The sequence below is a fragment of the Lucilia sericata genome, unplaced genomic scaffold (genome assembly GCF_015586225.1).
Source record: "Lucilia sericata isolate MDLA Ls3-8-SP2 unplaced genomic scaffold, ASM1558622v1 Contig000923F_arrow, whole genome shotgun sequence".
Classification (NCBI taxonomy): domain Eukaryota; kingdom Metazoa; phylum Arthropoda; class Insecta; order Diptera; family Calliphoridae; genus Lucilia; species Lucilia sericata.
Window position 1 is genome coordinate 163591 of NW_023994910.1, and position 18697 is coordinate 182287.

Genomic DNA, 18697 nt, shown 5'->3' on the forward strand with positions numbered 1-18697 from the left:
ACAGAACTAGAACAGAACTAGAACAGAACTAGAACAGAACTAGAACAGAACTAGAACAGAACTAGAACAGAACTAGAACAGAACTAGAACAGAACTAGAACAGAACTAGAACTGAAATGAACTAGACCTGAACTAGAACAGAACTAGAACTCGAAAGAACTCGAACAGAACTAGAACAGAACTAGAACAGAACTAGAACAGAACTAGAACAGAACTAGAACAGAACTAGAACAGAACTAGAACAGAACTAGAATAGAACTAGAACAGAACTAGAACAGAACTAGAACAGAACTAGAACAGAACTAGAACTGAACTAGAACAGAATAAGTACAGAACTAGAACTAAACTAGAACTGAAATAGAACTGAACTAGAACAGAACTACAACAGAACTAGAACAGAACTAGAACAGAACTAGAACAGAACTAGAACAGAACTAGAACAGAACTAGAACAGAACTAGAACAGAACTAGAACAGAACTAGAACAGAACTAGAACAGAACTAGAACAGAACTAGAACAGAACTAGAACAGAACTAGAACAGAACTAGAACAGAACTAGAACAGAACTAGAACAGAACTAGAACAGAACTAGTACAGAACTAGAACAGAACTAGAACAGAACTAGAACAGAACTAGAATAGAAGTAGAATAGAAGTAGAATAGAAGTAGAACAGAACTAGAACAGAACTAGAAAAAACTAGAACAGAACTAGAACAGAACTATAACAGAACTAGAACAGAACTAGAACAGAACTATAACAGAACTAGAACAGAACTAGAATAGAACTAGAATAGAACTAGAACAGAACTAGAACAGAACTAGAACAAACTAGCACAGAACTAGAACAGAACTAGAACAGAACTAGAATAGAACTAGAATAGAACTAGAACAGAACTAGAACAGAACTAGAACAAACTAGAACAGAACTAGAACAGAACTAGAACAGAACTAGAACAGAACAGAACAGAACTAGAACAGAACTAGAACAGAACTAGAACAGAACTAGAACAGAACTAGAACAGAACTAGAACAGAACTAGAACAGAACTAGAACAGAACTAGAACAGAACTAGAATAGAACTAGAACAAAACTAGAACAGAACTAGAATAGAACTAGAACAGAACTAGAATAGAACTAGAACAGAACTAGAACATAACTAGAACAGAACTAGAACAGAACTAGAACAGAACTAGAACAGAACTAGAACAGAACTAGAACAGAACTAGAACAGAACTAGAACAGAACTAGAACACAACTAGAACAGAACTAGAACAGAACTAGAACAAAACTAGAACAGAACTAGATCAAAACTAGAGCTGGACTAGAACTGAACTAGAAACTGAACTAGAACTGAACTAGAACTGAACTAGAACTGAACTAGAACTGAACTAGAACTGAACTAGGAACTGAACTAGAACTGAACTAGAACTGAACTAGAACTGAACTAGAACTGAACTAGAACTGAACTAGAACTGAACTAGAACTGAACTAGAACTGAACTAGAACTGAACTAGAACTGAACTAGAACTGAACTAGAACTGAACTAGAACTGAACTAGAACTGAACTAGAACTGAACTAGAACTGAACTAGAACTGAACTAGAACTGAACTAGAACTGAACTAGAACTGAACTAGAACTGAACTAGAACTGAACTAGAACTGAACTAGAACTGAACTAGAACTGAACTAGAACTGAACTAGAACTGAACTAGAACTGAACTAGAACTGAACTAGAACTGAACTAGAACTAGAACTGAACTAGAACTGAACTAGAACTAGAACTAGAACTAGAACTAGAACTGAACTAGAACTGAACTAGAACAGAACTAGAACAGAACTAGAACAGAACTAGAACAGAACTAGAACTGAACTAGAACTGAACTAGAACTGAACTAACTGAACTAACTGAACTAGAACTGAACTAGAACTGAACTAGAACTAGAACTGAACTAGAACAGATCTAGAACAGTACTAGAACAGAACTAGAACAGAACTAGATACGAACTAGAACGGAACTTAATTAGTTTTAACTGAAACAACATTATAAATTTAAATGTTAACAAATTCCTTTATTTCATATCACATTAGAAAGCCGTTTCAAATCTCATTCGACCAGGGAGCTGGAGGAGCATCACACTTACTAGTCGAACCACCCAATTGACCTAACATATACCAAATCTTTTTACCCTTCATCATGGCATTAACACGAGGCACAAAGTTCTCCTCAATCATGGCACTTATCTCAGCCTGATGACCATTAATGAACGAAGGCACCAAATCCTCAATTTGATCGTTAACCAATTTATTCAGTTTGCCATTACCCAAAATGCCACCAATATTAGAGGTAACCGAACCCAAAGTAACAACAGCTTGGAATTTATAGATCTTAATGGAACCGAAAATGAAGGGCATTTTATATTTGAATTGACCCTCAATGGAGAGATTTTGCAAAGAGAACTCAAAAGGACCACTGCCCTCATAGCGTACGGACAAGCCCAATTGTTTCATGGTATCCAAAAAGGTATCGGTGTTCATGAGGGAAGCGGTGGCCTTCAAAACGGGGAAATTGAAATGGAATTTAACTTTCTTGTTGAAAGTATAGGAGACTTTCAATTTCTTGATTTCCATTTTATCCAAACCATCGAAACGGAAACGGATCATTTGAACGAGGGCACTATGGAAGGTAGAAGAGAGAGAGAGAGAGCGATGTTAGAGAAGTTCCTTTAGGGAGAAAGGGTATTTGTTTTGAATACTTACTCTACTACAGATTTGGCTAAATGGACTTCCAAATCGGGATTGGTATAGGGAGCCAAAGGAGGAATACCATATTCAGGCCAACCGCAGGGCATTTGTTGTAGAGCATTTTTAACAGCCTTCTTGGCTTGGGAGTTTAAAATCAAACCTCTGGTTTCGGGGGTCAACCTCTAAAATTTATGGGTTTGAATTAGAAATGAACTAATTTCTGAGTTTTTTGTATAAAACTTACTCTCATCCTGCATAAATTGCTCCCATTGTTGTTCGGTCAACAACTCCACCTCATAGGCCGCCACGCAGGCCAATAAAGCCGCAAATACCACAAATAATTTCATTTTAAAATTTTTTAACAAATTTCTTTTGTGTTCTTCTCACCAGCTTCAAAAAACTAATAAATTTTATTTTATGAGACATTTACACAAGCTTTTATACTCTTGTCGAAAACACTTGATTATTACGATGATTATTTCGGACACTAATCGGCCAATTTTACACTTAATTTACGATGTTTTTCAATACAAATTATTTATAGAAACGATCAAATCGTAAAGGCGATTTAAGAGATAATTAAAGTATTTTGACGAACACAAAAATATATAATCTAATCGTTCAATTAAAATATAAATCAATAAAATAAAAATAATAATTTAAAAATGTTTTCGAACTAGAAAAATTGAACAAGGAAAAGTTGGATGGATTACGCACTTCAAAATCATTTTATAAGCCGAACGGGTCAGATAATCTTAAAAAAAAGAAATAAATCAAATAATCAAGTGCAAAACACTTGTTTAATTGCAGTTATATATAATGAACGAATCGGCGATTTGATATGAACAGACAAATTAGAGGAAATGAAAAGAGAAAACCGAAAATGTTAAAAAAAATTATTGATTTTTTGGTTTTTTATTTATAATAAACTAAATTTTCCGTCTTATGTTTGAAAATTTAGTTGCCCTTACAAAATTTAGTTACAGCAAACATGATCAACACAACAGCTGATTTAAATTACTCTCTGTTTAAGCAAATTGTTGTTTCTCAGTTGCATTAGTGTAGTATTCTCTACGTTTATTTAGTAGCTCTAACCAAACATTGTTATAGCATAAAACTTTCAGCAATGTTTTTAATCACGTAAATTTTTTAATAAATGCAAATCAAGGAAAATTTTTAATCAAAATTTAACCCAGAAAAAAATCAAGTATTTATTTCCTTTTATAGAAATTTATTTTTTCCGCTTCAAAACTTTTAATTTAAATTCTAGATTCTCTTTCAAGTACAATCTGAGTACAATGCATTATCAGATTTTAATATATTAGAGTCACTTTTGGCTAGATATTAATCAAATGTTATCAACATTTTTAAATTAAAACGCTTTTGGGGGGAAACAAGAATTTTATTTATAAAAAATATTTATTTAAAATAAAATAAGAAACATTTTCTATGATTTCAAGAAGTGAACCAAAACTAGAGCAGAACTAGAACATAACTAAAACTGAACTAGAACAAAACTAGAACAGAACTAGAACTGGACTAGAAAAGAACTAGAACAGAACTAGAACAGAAGTAGAACAGAACTAGAACAGAACTAGAACAGAACTAGAACAGAACTAGAACAGAACTAGAACAGAACTAGAACAGAACTAGAACAGAACTAGAACAGAACTAGAGCAGAACTAGAACAGAACTAGAACAGAACTAGAACAGAACTAGAACAGAACTAGAACAGAACTAGAACAGAACTAGAACCGACCTGGAACAGAACTAGAACAGAACTAGAACAGAACTAGAACAGAACTAAAACAGAACTAAAACAGAACTAAAACAGAACTAGAACAGAACTAGAACAGAACTAGAACAGATCTAGAACAGAACTAGAACAGAACAGAACTAGAACAGAATTAGAACAGAACTAGAACAGAACTAGAACAGAACTAGAACAGAACTAGAACAGAACTAGAACAGAACTAGAACAGAACTAGAACAGAACTAGAACAGAACTAGAACAGAACTAGAACTGAACTAGAACAGAACTAGAACAGAACTAGAACAGAACTAGAACGGAACTAGAACGGAACTAGAACAGAACTAGAACAGAACTAGAACTGAACTAGAACTGAACTAGAACAGAACTAGAACAGAACTAGAACAGAACTAGAACGGAACTAGAACAGAACTAGAACAGAACTAGAACAGAACTAGAACAGAACTAGAACAGAACTAGAACAGAACTAGAACAGAACTAGAACAGAACTAGAACAGAACTAGAACAGAACTAGAACAGAACTAGAACAGAACTAGAACAGAACTAGAACAGAACTAGAACAGAATTAGAACTAGAACTAGAACAGAACTAGAACAGGACTAGAACAGAACTAGAACAGAACTAGAACAGAACTAGAACAGAACTAGAACTGAACTAGAACTGAACTAGAACTGAACTAGAACTGAACTAGAACTGAACTAGAACTGAACTAGAACTGAACTAGAACTGAACTAGAACTGAACTAGAACTGAACTAGAACTGAACTAGAACTGAACTAGAACTGAACTAGAACTGAACTAGAACTGAACTAGAACTGAACTAGAACTGAACTAGAACTGAACTAGAACTGAACTAGAACTGAACTAGAACAGAACTAGAACAGAATTAGAACTAGAACTAGAACAGAACTAGAACAGGACTAGAACAGAACTAGAACAGAACTAGAACAGAACTAGAACAGAACTAGAACTGAACTAGAACTGAACTAGAACTGAACTAGAACTGAACTAGAACTGAACTAGAACTGAACTAGAACTGAACTAGAACTGAACTAGAACTGAACTAGAACTGAACTAGAACTGAACTAGAACTGAACTAGAACAGAACTAGAACAGAACTAGAACAGAACTAGAACAGAACTAGAACAGAACTAGAACAGAACTAGAACAGAACTAGAACAGAACTAGAACAGAACTAGAACAGAACTAGAACAGAACTAGAACAGAACTAGAACAGAACTAGAACAGAACTAGAACAGAACTAGAACAGAACCAGAACAGAACTAGAACAGAATTAAAACAGAACTAGAACTAGAACAGAATTAGAACAGAACTACAACAGAACTAGAACAGAATTAAAACAGAACTAGAACTAGAACAGAACTAGAACAGAACTAGAACAGAACTAGAACAGAACTAGAGCAGAACTAGAACAGAACTAGAACAGAACTAGAACAGAACTAGAACAGAACTAGAACAGAACTAGAACAGAACTAGAACAGAACTAGAACAGAACTAGAACAGAACTAGATCAGAACTAGAACAGAACTAGAACAGAACTAGAACAGAACTAGAACAGAACTAGAACAGAACTAGAACAGAACTAGAACAGAACTAGAACAGAACTAGAACAGAACTAGAACAGAACTAGAACAGAACTAGAACAGAACTAGAACAGAACTAGAACAGAACTAGAACAGAACTAGAACAGAACTAGAACAGAACTAGAACAGAACTAGAACAGAACTAGAACTGATTTGATTTGTGCAACAATTTTCTAGAAGTAGTTGCTGTGATTTCAGCAACTTTTCTATATAATGTCTTCTAAGGGAAAAGTGGCTTCAATGCATATCACGAGTTTTATCTAAATTTTAGAAATTAAAACTGTTCATTGATATCCGGCTAATATGCGAAATTTGCATACAATTTTGCTACTGCCAAATAATTGCTTTTTTTTATATCTAAAATATTCTCTTAAGAACTTTTTTCGGCACATGATATGGCACAATTAACATCCAGAAAAACTATTAATAAATCAAAGTTTTTTAATGAAAACAAATTTCCCAAGTTGCAACAGATAACACTAAACATTTGAACACCTGTTGGAAAATTTTATTTGATAATTTCTACACAGAAAGCTTTAATAAAATCTGCAGGTGTAACGGAAATCTAAAATAAATAAAAATTCTAGAACAAATGATAACAATAGCTAAAAAACTAATTTTAAAATTTCTAAAATATATATATCTTTAAATAAATCAAAATCGTAAGAGATATATAGATAATATAAAAAAGAAAAACTATTAAAAAAAGTAATATAATAAATCTAACAACAAATTTTACTAAATATAACAAGTTTTAAGTGGTCCCACTATAAATCGTTTCAAAAACAATATTCTTCAGTTAGAGACCCCCCTTTGATTGTGCCAATATCTTTTACGAGTTTAATAATCAATTTATTTGATTTCTTTCAAGTGCTAGCAAATGATTTATGAAACAATTAAAATCGATATCTATCTATAATCGCTTTTAATTTTAAATGGTAAAAACAAAAATAATACCTCCGTAATAAAAATATGAAGAGATAAGACAGTTTAATAAGGAGTTGGACCTGAACTGAAAATTATATATTTTTTTTTTGCGTTTTCTCGGTCACGGTAGCTCGTAGTTAAATTTCTAAATCTTATCGTTTATTGATTGTTGCGAGTTTTATTAGAATTCTTAGGGGTCTGTTATAAAAGCTCTGCTATATGGATTTTAGAAAGTAGTATTCTAACTGTAACATTAACGAGCAGTTCTTGTATACAAAATAAAAAAAACATGAAAATCTTTATTTGTTTATTGGCTTTGGTGGCCATTGCTGCCGGCACCCAAAATGTGGATCCATTTGGTAAGTTTCTCAACAGAACAGAGTAACTTTTTCTATAGAAAAGTTGTCTTGAACAGAGCAACTTTTTGTATAAAAAAGTTGTCTTGAACCGAGCAACATTTCGTATAGAAAAGTCGTCTTGAACAAAGCATCTTTTTCTATAGAAAAGTAGTCTTGAACAGAGCAATTTTCTCCATAGAAAATTAGTCTTGAACAGAGCCACTTTCTCTATAGAAAAGTAGTTTTGAACAGAGCAACTTTCTCTATAGAAAAGTAGTCTTGAACAGAGCAACTTTCTCTATAGAAAAGTAGTCTTGAACAGAGCAACTTTCTCTATAGAAAAGTAGTCTTGAACAGAGCAACTTTCTCTATAGAAAAGTAGTCTTGAACAGAGCAACTTTCTCTATAGAAAAGTAGTCTTGAACAGAGCAACTTTTTCTATAGAAAAGTTGTCCTGAACAGAGCAACTTTTTCTATAGAAAAGTTGTCCTGAACAGAGCAACTTTTTCTATAGAAAAGTTGTCCTGAACAGAGCAACTTTTTCTATAGAAAAGTTGTCCTGAACAGAGCAACTTTTTCTATAGAAAAGTTGTCCTGAACAGAGCAACTTTTTCTATAGAAAAGTTGTCCTGAACAGAGCAACTTTTTCTATAGAAAAGTTGTCCTGAACAGAGCAACTTTTTCTATAGAAAAGTTGTCCTGAACAGAGCAACTTTTTCTATAGAAAAGTTGTCCTGAACAGAGCAACTTTTTCTATAGAAAAGTTGTCCTGAACAGAGCAACTTTTTCTGTAGAAAAGTTGTCCTGAACAGAGCAACTTTTTCTATAGAAAAGTTGTCCTGAACAGAGCAACTTTTTCTATAGAAAAGTTGTCCTGAACAGAGCAACTTTTTCTATAGAAAAGTGGTTCCGGAACAGAGCGACTTTTTCTATAGAAAAGTTGTCCTGAACAGAGCGACTTTTTCTATAGAAAAGTTGTCCTGAACAGAGCGACTTTTTCTATAGAAAAGTTGTCCTGAACAGAGAGACTTTTTCTATAGAAAAGTTGTCCTGAACAGAGCGACTTTTTCTATAGAAAAGTTGTCCTGAACAGAGCGACTTTTTCTATAGAAAAGTTGTCCTGAACAGAGCGACTTTTTCTATAGAAAAGTTGTCCTGAACAGAGCGACTTTTTCTATAGAAAAGTTGTCCTGAACAGAGCGACTTTTTCTATAGAAAAGTTGTCTTGAACAGAGCAACTTTTTCTATAGAAAAGTTGTCCTGAACAGAGCGACTTTTTCTATAGAAAAGTTGTCTTGAACAGAGCAACTTTTTCTATAGAAAAGTTGTCTTGAACAGAGCAACTTTTTCTATAGAAAAGTTGTCTTGAACAGAGCAACTTTTTCTATAGAAAAGTTGTCTTGAACAGTGCAACTTTTTGTATAGAAAAGTTGTCTTGTACAAAGTAACTTTTTCTATAGAAAAGTTGTCTTGAACAGAACAACTTTTTCTATAGAAAAGTTGTCTTGTACAAAGCAACTTTTTCTATAGAAAAGTTGTCTTGTACAAAGCAACTTTTTCTATAGAAAAGTTGTCTTGTACAAAGCAACTTTTTCTAAAGAAAACTTTCCTTAACCAAAGCAAATTTTTCTATAGAAAAGTTGCCTTAACCAAAGCAATTTTTTCTATTAAAAGCTTGTCTTATCCAAAGCAACTTTTTCTATAGAAAAGTTGTCTCAAACAAAGTTACATTTTCTATAGAAAACTTGTCTTAAACAAAGCAACTTTTTCTAAAGACAATTTGTCTTTACCCAAGCAACTTATTCTGTAGAAAAGTTGTCTTGTACAAAGCAACTTTTTCTATAGAAAAGTTGTCTTGAACAAAACTTCTCAGTATATTGAAAAATTTACTACTTTCCCAATTTCTAGCCTCCCGTTCCATCTCCAGTACTGTGGTCGATGCCATCGAAGATATGCGCGATCAAATGCCCTGCGGTTTTCCCGGCATGGGTATTCCACCATTGGCTCCTCTCCGTATCGCCCACAAGGATGTTAACATCGATACCCCTGCTCTCCGTCTATCCGGCACTATCGACAACTTCCGTTTGAATGGTTTAAACGATTTCGAAGTTGCCGAAATGAAAGTTAATGCCATTACCAGCAAAGTTACCTTCCGTTTCATTTTCAACAATGTCAACGTTGACACTTTATATGACTTGAAATTGATGTTGAAGAAGGCAGGTTTCACCATTAACATGGTCGGTGCTGGTCCCGCTAAATTCGCCATTAAGGATATGCACATCTGGGGTACTATTAAATATTCTTTGGGTGTTATTTCCGGTAAATTGAAGTTGAAGAAATTGGATGTTCGTGCTCGTATTGGTGATGTTGATTCCGATATTGAGGGTATTTTGGGTGAAGGAGCTATTAACCACAAGATGAATGAAGTTTTGGAAGAAGCTGTTGAGATGGCTATCAATGAAAATGAAGATTTGATTTCCGAAACCATTGAAAGTATGGCTTTGCCCATGGTTAATGGTGTTTTGGATGAAGTCAAATTGAGTGATTTGGTTGGTGGTAGCGGTAGTGAAGGTGAAAAGATTAAGTGTGTGCCCCCAGTAGAAGCTTAAGTTTTGGATTTGGAAAAGAAATGATTGTAATAAATAAATGAACCGAAAACTTTTTTTAGACTGATAAAATTGAAATTTTGAAAATTTACATAAGAGAAATATTAGTAAGTATTTTTATTTGTTTGCCGCCTGTGGTTAGAATTGTGTTTTACTGTTTACACTTATCTTTAATTTTTGTTCTCTTCTTAGTTTTATTTCCTATTTTAAAGAGCTCTTTTTTCTCTGTTTAAACTTTAAAGTTAAATTTAATATTTAGTAACTTTAAGAGATTAGCTATTGATTTTGCTCTTTTTATCACGAAATTTATTGGGTTGGTTAAAGTGTAATTTCTGTTTACTTAATCTTCCGTAAACAGAAAGGAATTATAAACAAAATTTATATAAAATGTATTATCACAAATACCATTAAGGATTTCATTATTTTCTGTACTAGTTCGGTTCTAGTTGTCTTCTAGTTCTATTCTTGTTTTGTTCCAGTTTTGTTTTAGTTCATTTCTAATTCTGTTCTAGTTCTGTTCTAGTTCTGTTCTTGTTCTGTTCTAGTTCTGTTCTAGTTCTGTTTTAATTCTGTTCTAGTTCTAGTTCTGTTCTAGTTCTGTTTTAGTTCTGTTCTAGTTTCTGTTCCGGTTCTGTTTTAGTTCTTTCCTAGTTCTGTTCTGGTTCTGTTTGCATTCTGTTCTAGTTCTGTTCTAGTTCTGTTCTAGTTCTGTTCTAGTTCTGTTCTAGTTCTGTTCTATCTAGTTCTGTTCTAGTTCTGTCTAGTTCATGGTTCTAGTTCTGTTCGGAGTTTTCTGTTCTAGTTCTGTGTCTAGTTTCTGTTCTAGTTCTGTTCTAGTTCTGTTCTAGTTCGTTCTAGTTCTGTTCGAGTTTCTAGTTGTTCTAGTTCTGGTTCTAGTTCTGTTCTAGTTCTGTTCTAGTTCGGTTCTAGTTCTGTTCTAGTTTCTGTTTCTAGTTTTCGTGTCTAGTTTTCTGTTCAAGTTCTGTTGCTAGTTTCTTTCTAGTTCTGTTCCTAGTCTGTTGAGTTCTGTTCTAGTTCTGTTCTAGTTCTGGTTCTAGTTCTGTTCTAGTTCTGTTCTAGTTCTGTTCTAGTTCTGTTCTAGTTCTGTTCTAGTTCTGTTCTAGTTCTGTTCTAGTTCTGTTCTAGTTCTGTTCTAGTTCTGTTCTAGTTCTGTTCTAGTTCTGTTCTAGTTCTGTTCTAGTTCTGTTCTAGTTCTGTTCTAGTTCTGTTCTAGTTCTGTTCTAGTTCTGTTCTAGTTCTGTTCTAGTTCTGTTCTAGTTCTGTTCTAGTTCTGTTCTAGTTCTGTTCTTTATGTTCTAGTTCTGTGTTCTAGTTCTGTTCTAGTTCTGTTCTAGTTCTGTTCTAGTTCTGTTCTAGTACTGTTTTAGTTCTGTTCTAGTTCTGTTCTAGTTCTGTTCTAGTTCTGTTCTAGTTCTGTTCTAGTTCTGTTCTAGTTCTGTTCTAGTTCTGTTCTAGTTCTGTTCTAGTTCTCTTCTGTTCTAGTTCTGTTTTAATTCTAGTTCTGTTCTAGTTCTGTTCGAGTTATAATCTAGTTCTGTTCTAGTTCTTTTCTAGTTCTGTTCTAGTTCTGTTCTAGTTCTGTTCTAGTTCTTTTCTAGTTCTGTGTTCTGTTCTGTTCTGTTCTAGTTCTGTTCTAGTTCTGTTCTAGTTCTGTTCTAGTTCTGTTCTAGTTCTGTTCTAGTTCTGTTCTAGTTCTGTTCTAGTTCTGTTCTAGTTCTGTTCTAGTTCTGTTCTAGTTCTGTTCTAGTTCTGTTCTAGTTCTGTTCTAGTTCTGTTCTAGTTCTGTTCTAGTTCTGTTCTAGTTCTGTTCTAGTTCTGTTCTAGTTCTGTTCTAGTTCTGTTCTAGTTCTGTTCTAGTTCTGTTCTAGTTCTGTTCTAGTTCTGTTCTAGTTCTGTTCTAGTTCTGTTCTAGTTCTGTTCTAGTTCTGTTCTAGTTCTGTTCTAGTTCTGTTCTAGTTCTGTTCTAGTTCTGTTCTAGTTCTGTTCTAGTTCTGTTCTAGTTCTGTTCTAGTTCTGTTCTAGTTCTGTTCTAGTTCTGTTCTAGTTCTGTTCTAGTTCTGTTCTAGTTCTGTTCTAGTTCTGTTCTAGTTCTGTTCTAGTTCTAGTTCTGTTCTAGTTCTGTTCTAGTTCTGTTCTAGTTCTGTTCTAGTTCTGTTCTAGTTCTGTTTCTAGTTCTGTTCTAGTTCTAGTTCTGTTCTAGTTCTGTTCTAGTTCTGTTCTAGTTCTGTTCTAGTTCTGTTCTAGTTCTGTTCTAGTTCTGTTCTAGTTCTGTTCTAGTTCTGTTCTAGTTCTGTTCTAGTTCTGTTCTAGTTCTGTTCTAGTTCTGTTCTAGTTCTGTTCTAGTTCTGTTCTAGTTCTGTTCTAGTTCTGTTCTAGTTCTGTTCTAGTTCTGTTCTAGTTCTGTTCTAGTTCTGTTCTAGTTCTGTTCTAGTTCTGTTCTAGTTCTGTTCTAGTTCTGTTCTAGTTCTATTCTAGTTCTGTTCTAGTTCTGTTCTAGTTCTGTTCTAGTTCTGTTCTAGTTCTGTTCTAGTTCTGTTCTAGTTCTGTTCTAGTTCTGTTCTAGTTCTGTTCTAGTTGTTCTAGTTCTGTTCTAGTTCTGTTCAGGTTCTGTTCGGGTTCTGTTCTAGTTCTGTTCTAGTTCTGTTCTAATTCTGTTCTATTCTTTTTTAGGTTATTTTCTAGTTCTGTTCTAGTTCTTTTTAAAAATTCTATTAAATTTATTTTGGTATCTCCCATATAGAATTGATAACATATATTTATAACACTTATAATTATTACCCGATTAGAATTATCGTACATTGTTTTGCATTTATAACCGCAAAAAGATTATCAGGGATTTTCTTAAGTTCCATTAGATTAAAGTTAAATATTTCGCATTTGCATAAAACTGAACAAATAATCAGTACAATAGTTTAGTTTAGTTGCTAAATTCGTTAAGTAAACTTTGGACACACAAAGAAGAAAAAAACCATGAAATTCTTATTAATTTTGTTGGCTTTAATGCCTTTGGCTTTGGGTGGAGAATATGAGGAAATAGCAGAAGGTGAGTAGGATATAAAAAATTGAAGAAGTGATGTGAAGAGTTAATTGTTGCTATTACATTCTAGCTCAATCACGTTCCATTTCCAGTCAAATTGTTGATGCTATTGAAGCGGCCAAGGAACAAATGCCCTGCGGTTTCCCCGGCTTGGGTATTCCTCCATTGGCCCCCTTGAAAATTGCTCACCAAGAAATTGCCATTGATAATTCAGCCGTTCAAGCTTTTGGTGAAATCAACAACTTCCGTTTGGATGGTTTAAATGATTTTGATATTGTTGAGTTCAAAGTCAGTCCCATTTTCAGTCGTGTCAATTTCAAATTCAACTGGAATCATGTTTACTTCAATACCGACTATGAACTGTCCACAGCTAGAGATAATAAGGGTATTAAACGTTCTGGACCTGCTAAGTTTGCCCTCAAGAACCTTACTGTTTGGGGTGTGATTAAATATAATTTGGGTCTAATCAGCGGTAAATTGAGTTTGAAGGAATTGAGTGTTTATGTTTCTTTGGGTGAAGTTAAATCGGAAATTGGTGGTCTGTCTAAGATCCCTATTATTAACCGCAAATTGAACCGTATCATTGAGGAATGGTTTATGTTGGCTGTAAATGACAACACCAACAAAGTGGCAGAACTAACCAACAGCATGGTGGTTCCTGTTGTCAATGATATATTGAGTGATATGAGCCTTTCGGACCTGTTGGGTATGTTGGGTGGTGGCGGTAGTGGTGAAACTGAACCTGTACCTTGTGTACCACCAGAGGATTCAGATTATATGAAATATTTTTATTAGAAAATCCAATAATGTGATAAAGCAATTAAATAAAGTTAAGCTGTTTAAATAGATTTACATAAATATTTTCTAATATTTTTTGTTCAAAAATACTGTTTAAAATAATTTATAAGGCTTTGTTAAATAGCTATAAATAGCTTAACAGGTGATTTGTATTATCAGGCTTTTTTCAAGTGTTTGATAAAGTTTTTTTTAACAATTTCCTTTAGCCAAAGATTTGACAAAAACGTAATCGTTTATAACACTTGTTTTGTTAAATAAACTTAATCTTATTTTACATAATTTTAGTGCAATAAACCGTCAAGTGGTAACACGTGAATAGATTTATTTACAACTATTTTTAGTTGATAATCTGTAACTAATTTTAAATATGCTAGCGCCATCTAATATACATATTTTCATTAAGTTAGTTCAAGCGCCCTCTATGGTTGTTCATAAGAACTAACACATTATGTGGGCATTGTTAATTTACTTAGCTAAATCACAAACCTCTACAACAATAGTTGTAATGTCTTTACTAACAGGGTGATTGAAAGAATGATTTAAAATATGAACAGTGTGACACACAATAACAAAAACTCTTTAAAAAATGGGGCATTAATGAAATGTTTGAAGAAAAGTTCTATTTTAATTGTCTTTAAGTTCAAATCTAATTCAGTTCTAGCACAGTTCTAGCTCACTTCTAGTTCTGTTCTAGTTCTGTTCTAATTCTGTTCTAGTTCTGCTCTAGTTCTGTTCTAGTTCTATTCAAGTTCTGTTCTAGTTCTGTTCTAGTTCAGTTGTAGTTCAGTTGTAGTTCAGTTCTAGTTCTGTTCTAGTCCTGTTCTAGTTCTGTTCTAGTTCTGTTCTAGTTCTGTTCTAGTTCTGTTCTAGTTCTGTTCTAGTTCTGTTCTAGTTCTGTTCTAGTTCTGTTCTAGTTCTGTTCTAGTTCTGTTCTAGTTCTGTTCTAGTTCTGTTCTAGTTCTGTTCTAGTTCTGTTCTAGTTCTGTTCTAGTTCTGTTTCTAGTTCTGTTCTAGTTCTGTTCTAGTTCTGTTCTAGTTCTGTTCTAGTTCTGTTCTAGTTCTGTTCTAGTTCTGTTCTAGTTCTGTTCTAGTTCTGTTCTAGTTCTGTTCTAGTTCTGTTCTAGTTCTGTTCTAGTTCTGTTCTAGTTCTGTTCTAGTTCTGTTCTAGTTTCTGTTCTAGTTCTGTCTGTTCTAGTTCTGTTCTAGTTCTAGTTCTAGTTCTGTTCTAGTTCTGTTCTACTTCTGTTCTAGTTCTGTTCTAGTTCTGTTCTAGTTCTGTTCTAGTTCTGTTCTAGTTCTGTTCTAGTTCTGTTCTAGTTCTGTTCTAGTTCTGTTCTAGTTCTGTTCTAGTTCTGTTCTAGTTCTGTTCTAGTTCTGTTCTAGTTCTGTTCTAGTTCTGTTCTAGTTCTGTTCTAGTTCTGTTCTAGTTCTGTTCTAGTTCTGTTCTAGTTCTGTTCTAGTTCTGTTCTAGTTCTGTTCTAGTTCTGTTCTAGTTCTGTTCTAGTTCTGTTCTAGTTCTGTTCTAGTTCTGTTCTAGTTATGTTCTAGTTCTGTTCTAGTTATGTTCTAGTTCTGTTCTAGTTCTGTTCTAGTTCTGTTCTAGTTCTGTTCTAGTTCTGTTCTAGTTCTGTTCTAGTTCTGTTCTAGTTCTGTTCTAGTTCTGTTCTAGTTCTGTTCTAGTTCTGTTCTAGTTCTGTTTTAGTTCTGTTCTAGTTCTGTTCTAGTTCTGTTCTAGTTCTGTTCTAGTTCTGTTCTAGTTCTGTTCTAGTTCTATTCTAGTTCTGTTCTAGTTCTGTTCTAGTTCTAGTTCTGTTCTAGTTCTGTTCTAGTTCTGTTCTAGTTCTGTTCTAGTTCTGTTCTAGTTCTGTTCTAGTTCTGTTCTAGTTCTGTTCTAGTTCTGTTCTAGTTCTGTTCTAGTTCTGTTCTAGTTCTGTTCTAGTTCTGTTCTAGTTCTGTTCTAGTTCTGTTTCTAGTTCTGTTCTAGTTCTGTTCTAGTTCTGTTCTAGTTCTGTTCTAGTTCTGTTCTAGTTCTGTTCTAGTTCTGTTCTAGTTCTGTTCTAGTTCTGTTCTAGTTCTGTTCTAGTTCTGTTCTAGTTCTGTTCTAGTTCTGTTCTAGTTCTGTTCTAGTTCTGTTCTAGTTCTGTTCTAGTTCTGTTCTAGTTCTGTTCTAGTTCTATTCTAGTGCTGTTCTAGTTCTGTTCTAGTTCTGTTCTAGTGCTGTTCTAGTTCTAGTTCTGTTCTAGTTCTGTTCTAGTTCTGTTCTAGTTCTGTTCTAGTTCTGTTCTAGTTCTGTTCCAGGTTTCATCTTTCTTTACAATTTATAATTTCTTTTGTAAAAAATTCGTTACATTTCCTTTTCAAAAAGATACCAATTAAACCTCTTACATTTTCTTTAACAAGCTTTATTGTCACAGAGTAAGTAGCAACTAGATACTTCAGTAAGTAATTCTATACTGACCAGCCAAAAAAAATCAAATACGTTGCCTTAGTTACCAAAAAAAGAAAATAAAGATGAAATTTAAATTGAAATAAACTAGAAAAGGTCATAGTAATCATACAAACAAACAGACAGTCATCTACTTGAGGAAACAATAAAGGAAAGAAAATGAAGGAAAGCAAGATGTTACCAAAAAAAGTATATTTAGCCAGCTGTAAAAATTTAATGATGATGCCAAGTAAGAAGGAGACAAAAACTAAAGAAGAGATAATAAAGAAGAAATTTATTTAACTTTAGTTCTAATTCATTTCTATTAACATTCTTAATTTAAATATTTCCTTAAGGGGTGGCGTATGATTAATATTAATTTCTGAGCATTCACATATTTACCTTCATAACTTTGTTTGTAGAAAAGATTTTTAATGTTTTTAAATTGATATTGAAAGCTTATTAATGTAGCTTTTAGGCTAAAAAACAAGTCTATCATTATGTCAAGTTAAAAAAGTAAAAATTTAAAAAACAAGTATGCCGCCAAATGAAAAATTTGTTGTTCACAACAAGTTCAAAGTTAACACCATAAATTTCAATTTGAACGATGTAAAGGTTTTTTACTTTTTAAAATATTTGTTAAAAAACAACAACATGATCTTTGCATCTCTGCTGTTTTTTTTTTTTTTTTTTTTTTTGGTTATAAATATTCATTTTATATACATTTCCCTTGAACTGTTTCAGTTTTTTTTTTTCATTTTTTCCTTTTCATCATTTCATTTTGTTAAAACTCCTGCTTCTCACTTTAGAAATATCCTTGAATCAGACAGTTTTAAGCGCCGGAAATCTGTCTGACTCATATACAAACAATTTCTTATATATTTTCTTTTGTAACATTTGTAGAAATCTGACTATGTTTTCTACATTTTCTTTAATTTGAAATAAAATGAAAAAGAATTGAATTCCTAGAAGAAAAAAACACACACACATCTGCTTAAAAGCATAAAAAACTGTTTAAGATTTCTGCTACATAAGTTGCTACTTATGTTGGGAAAATGCTATGGAATACTACTAACTATCTGATTTTATTATAAGACGAAGGATTATATTTTCTTTATAAAATAAAAAGTGTGTGTTTGAAAAGAGAGAAATGTTGAAATCAAGAAGGACATTTAACGGAAGTACAAAAAGCAATATATTAAAATGCATTTGCTAAGAGAAAAATGGGAATAATTTATTAAAAATTGTTTAATGTTAAAGTTTTTTTTTTAAAAGATATTATTCCAGAAATTTTTGTAAAATATTAAAAGTTTGCTTTAATCTTCAAACATTATTCCCTTTTTACAGAAAACTTCACTTAAACTTTCTATACCTTTTCATTTTGTCTTCGTTTGTTGTCAATTTCCGTTGAAGCACTTCCACTTCCGTTTGCTTCCATATTTACTTTAGTCTATTTTTATTACAAATTTGAGCACTTCCTTAGTCTCTCTCCTAAGTTCTTATAACTTTCACTTTTCAATTTTTTCATTCAGTTCAGTTTCTCTGCTATTTTCTTATTAAACCTTTTCGGCCAATTAAATTTAAATTGAAACAAAATTAATGTTTTTGTTTGGTAGATTTTGTTAAAGTTTGCAAGTTAATTATGTTTTTTCTTAATTAACAATAAAAGAGCAAAATTATAAAGAATGTTATATGATTTTTTAAACAAGCAAAGATTTAAAATGGTCCGTCAATCTGTGGGAAATTTCTACAGATATGTTCTGGTTTTACCAAATTTTCTCATATTTTTACCCAAGAAAGTATATCATATATTGTTATCATCAGAAAGCTATTGGAAATACCTACATTACTCCTTCTTCAAAAGCCTTGAACTCGGCCCAATAAACTGTCAGCACTGTCCGTCTGTCTGTACATTACTGATAGTTAAGCAAACTCTGTGCTATAACATCTTTCTGAATCTGTCTTATATTTCTACCAAAGAATATATATAAAATTTTGACATCATTGGAAAGCTATTATAAAGAACTATAAAATATCTTTTTTAGAAATTGCTAAATTCTTTTAAATATAAATTTTATCATGTCTGTCTGTCAGTGCTTTTAAAAAAATATTGGAAAAAATATTTTTTTTTTTCGTTTTAAACAATTTTTTTTCTATATTTATCAAGGAGAGTATACAAAATTTTGTTACCATATGAAAGCTAGTCAAAAACGCTATATTATTATATTTTTAGAAATCTTAAACTCGGTCAAATAAAGTATCAAAACTGTCCGTCTGTCTGTGAGTGCCAGGAAGTTAGGCAATACTATCTAGTAAAACCTTTTTCTGGATTTAATGATATTTTTTCAAAGGATATATATAAAATTTTATCATCGTTAGAGAGGTCTTATAAAGGCCTATAAATCCCCTTTTAAGAAATTGCAAAATTC

General features: G+C 32.7%; 3 protein-coding genes across 4 annotated transcripts; 2 read left to right on the forward strand and 1 right to left on the reverse strand.

Annotated features, from left to right (window-relative positions):
* Positions 1–2048: 2048 nt before the first annotated feature.
* LOC119609056 lies at positions 2049–3169 on the reverse strand. Of its 2 annotated transcripts, none has more exons than XM_037963733.1 (3): positions 2987–3169; positions 2758–2924; positions 2049–2674 (listed from the first exon to the last, which is right to left on the reverse strand). In XM_037963733.1, exons 1-3 carry the CDS (start codon positions 2990–2992, stop codon positions 2098–2100), a joined length of 750 nt encoding a protein of 249 aa, XP_037819661.1. In that variant the 5' UTR covers positions 2993–3169; the 3' UTR covers positions 2049–2097. The 2 variants fall into 2 exon arrangements, with proteins under 2 accessions (XP_037819661.1, XP_037819662.1); XM_037963734.1 differs by having other exon boundaries at positions 2758–2922; positions 2983–3169.
* A 3926-nt stretch (positions 3170–7095) lies between these two features.
* Positions 7096–10059, forward strand: LOC119609054. Its single transcript, XM_037963730.1, has 2 exons — positions 7096–7402; positions 9290–10059. The coding sequence occupies exons 1-2, from the start codon at positions 7333–7335 to the stop codon at positions 9988–9990; spliced, it is 771 nt and encodes a 256-aa protein (XP_037819658.1). The 5' UTR covers positions 7096–7332; the 3' UTR covers positions 9991–10059.
* Positions 10060–12890: 2831 nt separating this feature from the next.
* LOC119609057 lies at positions 12891–13903 on the forward strand. Its single transcript, XM_037963735.1, has 2 exons — positions 12891–13051; positions 13116–13903. The coding sequence occupies exons 1-2, from the start codon at positions 12979–12981 to the stop codon at positions 13838–13840; spliced, it is 798 nt and encodes a 265-aa protein (XP_037819663.1). The 5' UTR covers positions 12891–12978; the 3' UTR covers positions 13841–13903.
* The last annotated feature ends 4794 nt before the right edge of the window (positions 13904–18697 follow it).

Excerpts from the sequence above, each read along its gene's own strand:
- LOC119609056 (XM_037963734.1), bottom strand. The coding sequence starts at position 3,089 with ATGAAATTATTTGTGGTATTTGCGGCTTTATTGGCCTGCGTGGCGGCC. Across the intron at positions 2,923-2,982 it reads TTTATGCAGGATGAGAGTAA|GTTGACCCCCGAAACCAGAG; the intron begins GTTTTATACAAA and ends TAAATTTTAGAG. Across the intron at positions 2,675-2,757 it reads TTAGCCAAATCTGTAGTAGA|TGCCCTCGTTCAAATGATCC; the intron begins GTAAGTATTCAA and ends TACCTTCCATAG.
- LOC119609054 (XM_037963730.1), top strand. The coding sequence starts at position 7,333 with ATGAAAATCTTTATTTGTTTATTGGCTTTGGTGGCCATTGCTGCCGGC. Across the intron at positions 7,403-9,289 it reads CCAAAATGTGGATCCATTTG|CCTCCCGTTCCATCTCCAGT; the intron begins GTAAGTTTCTCA and ends CCCAATTTCTAG.
- LOC119609057 (XM_037963735.1), top strand. The coding sequence starts at position 12,979 with ATGAAATTCTTATTAATTTTGTTGGCTTTAATGCCTTTGGCTTTGGGT. Across the intron at positions 13,052-13,115 it reads ATATGAGGAAATAGCAGAAG|CTCAATCACGTTCCATTTCC; the intron begins GTGAGTAGGATA and ends ATTACATTCTAG.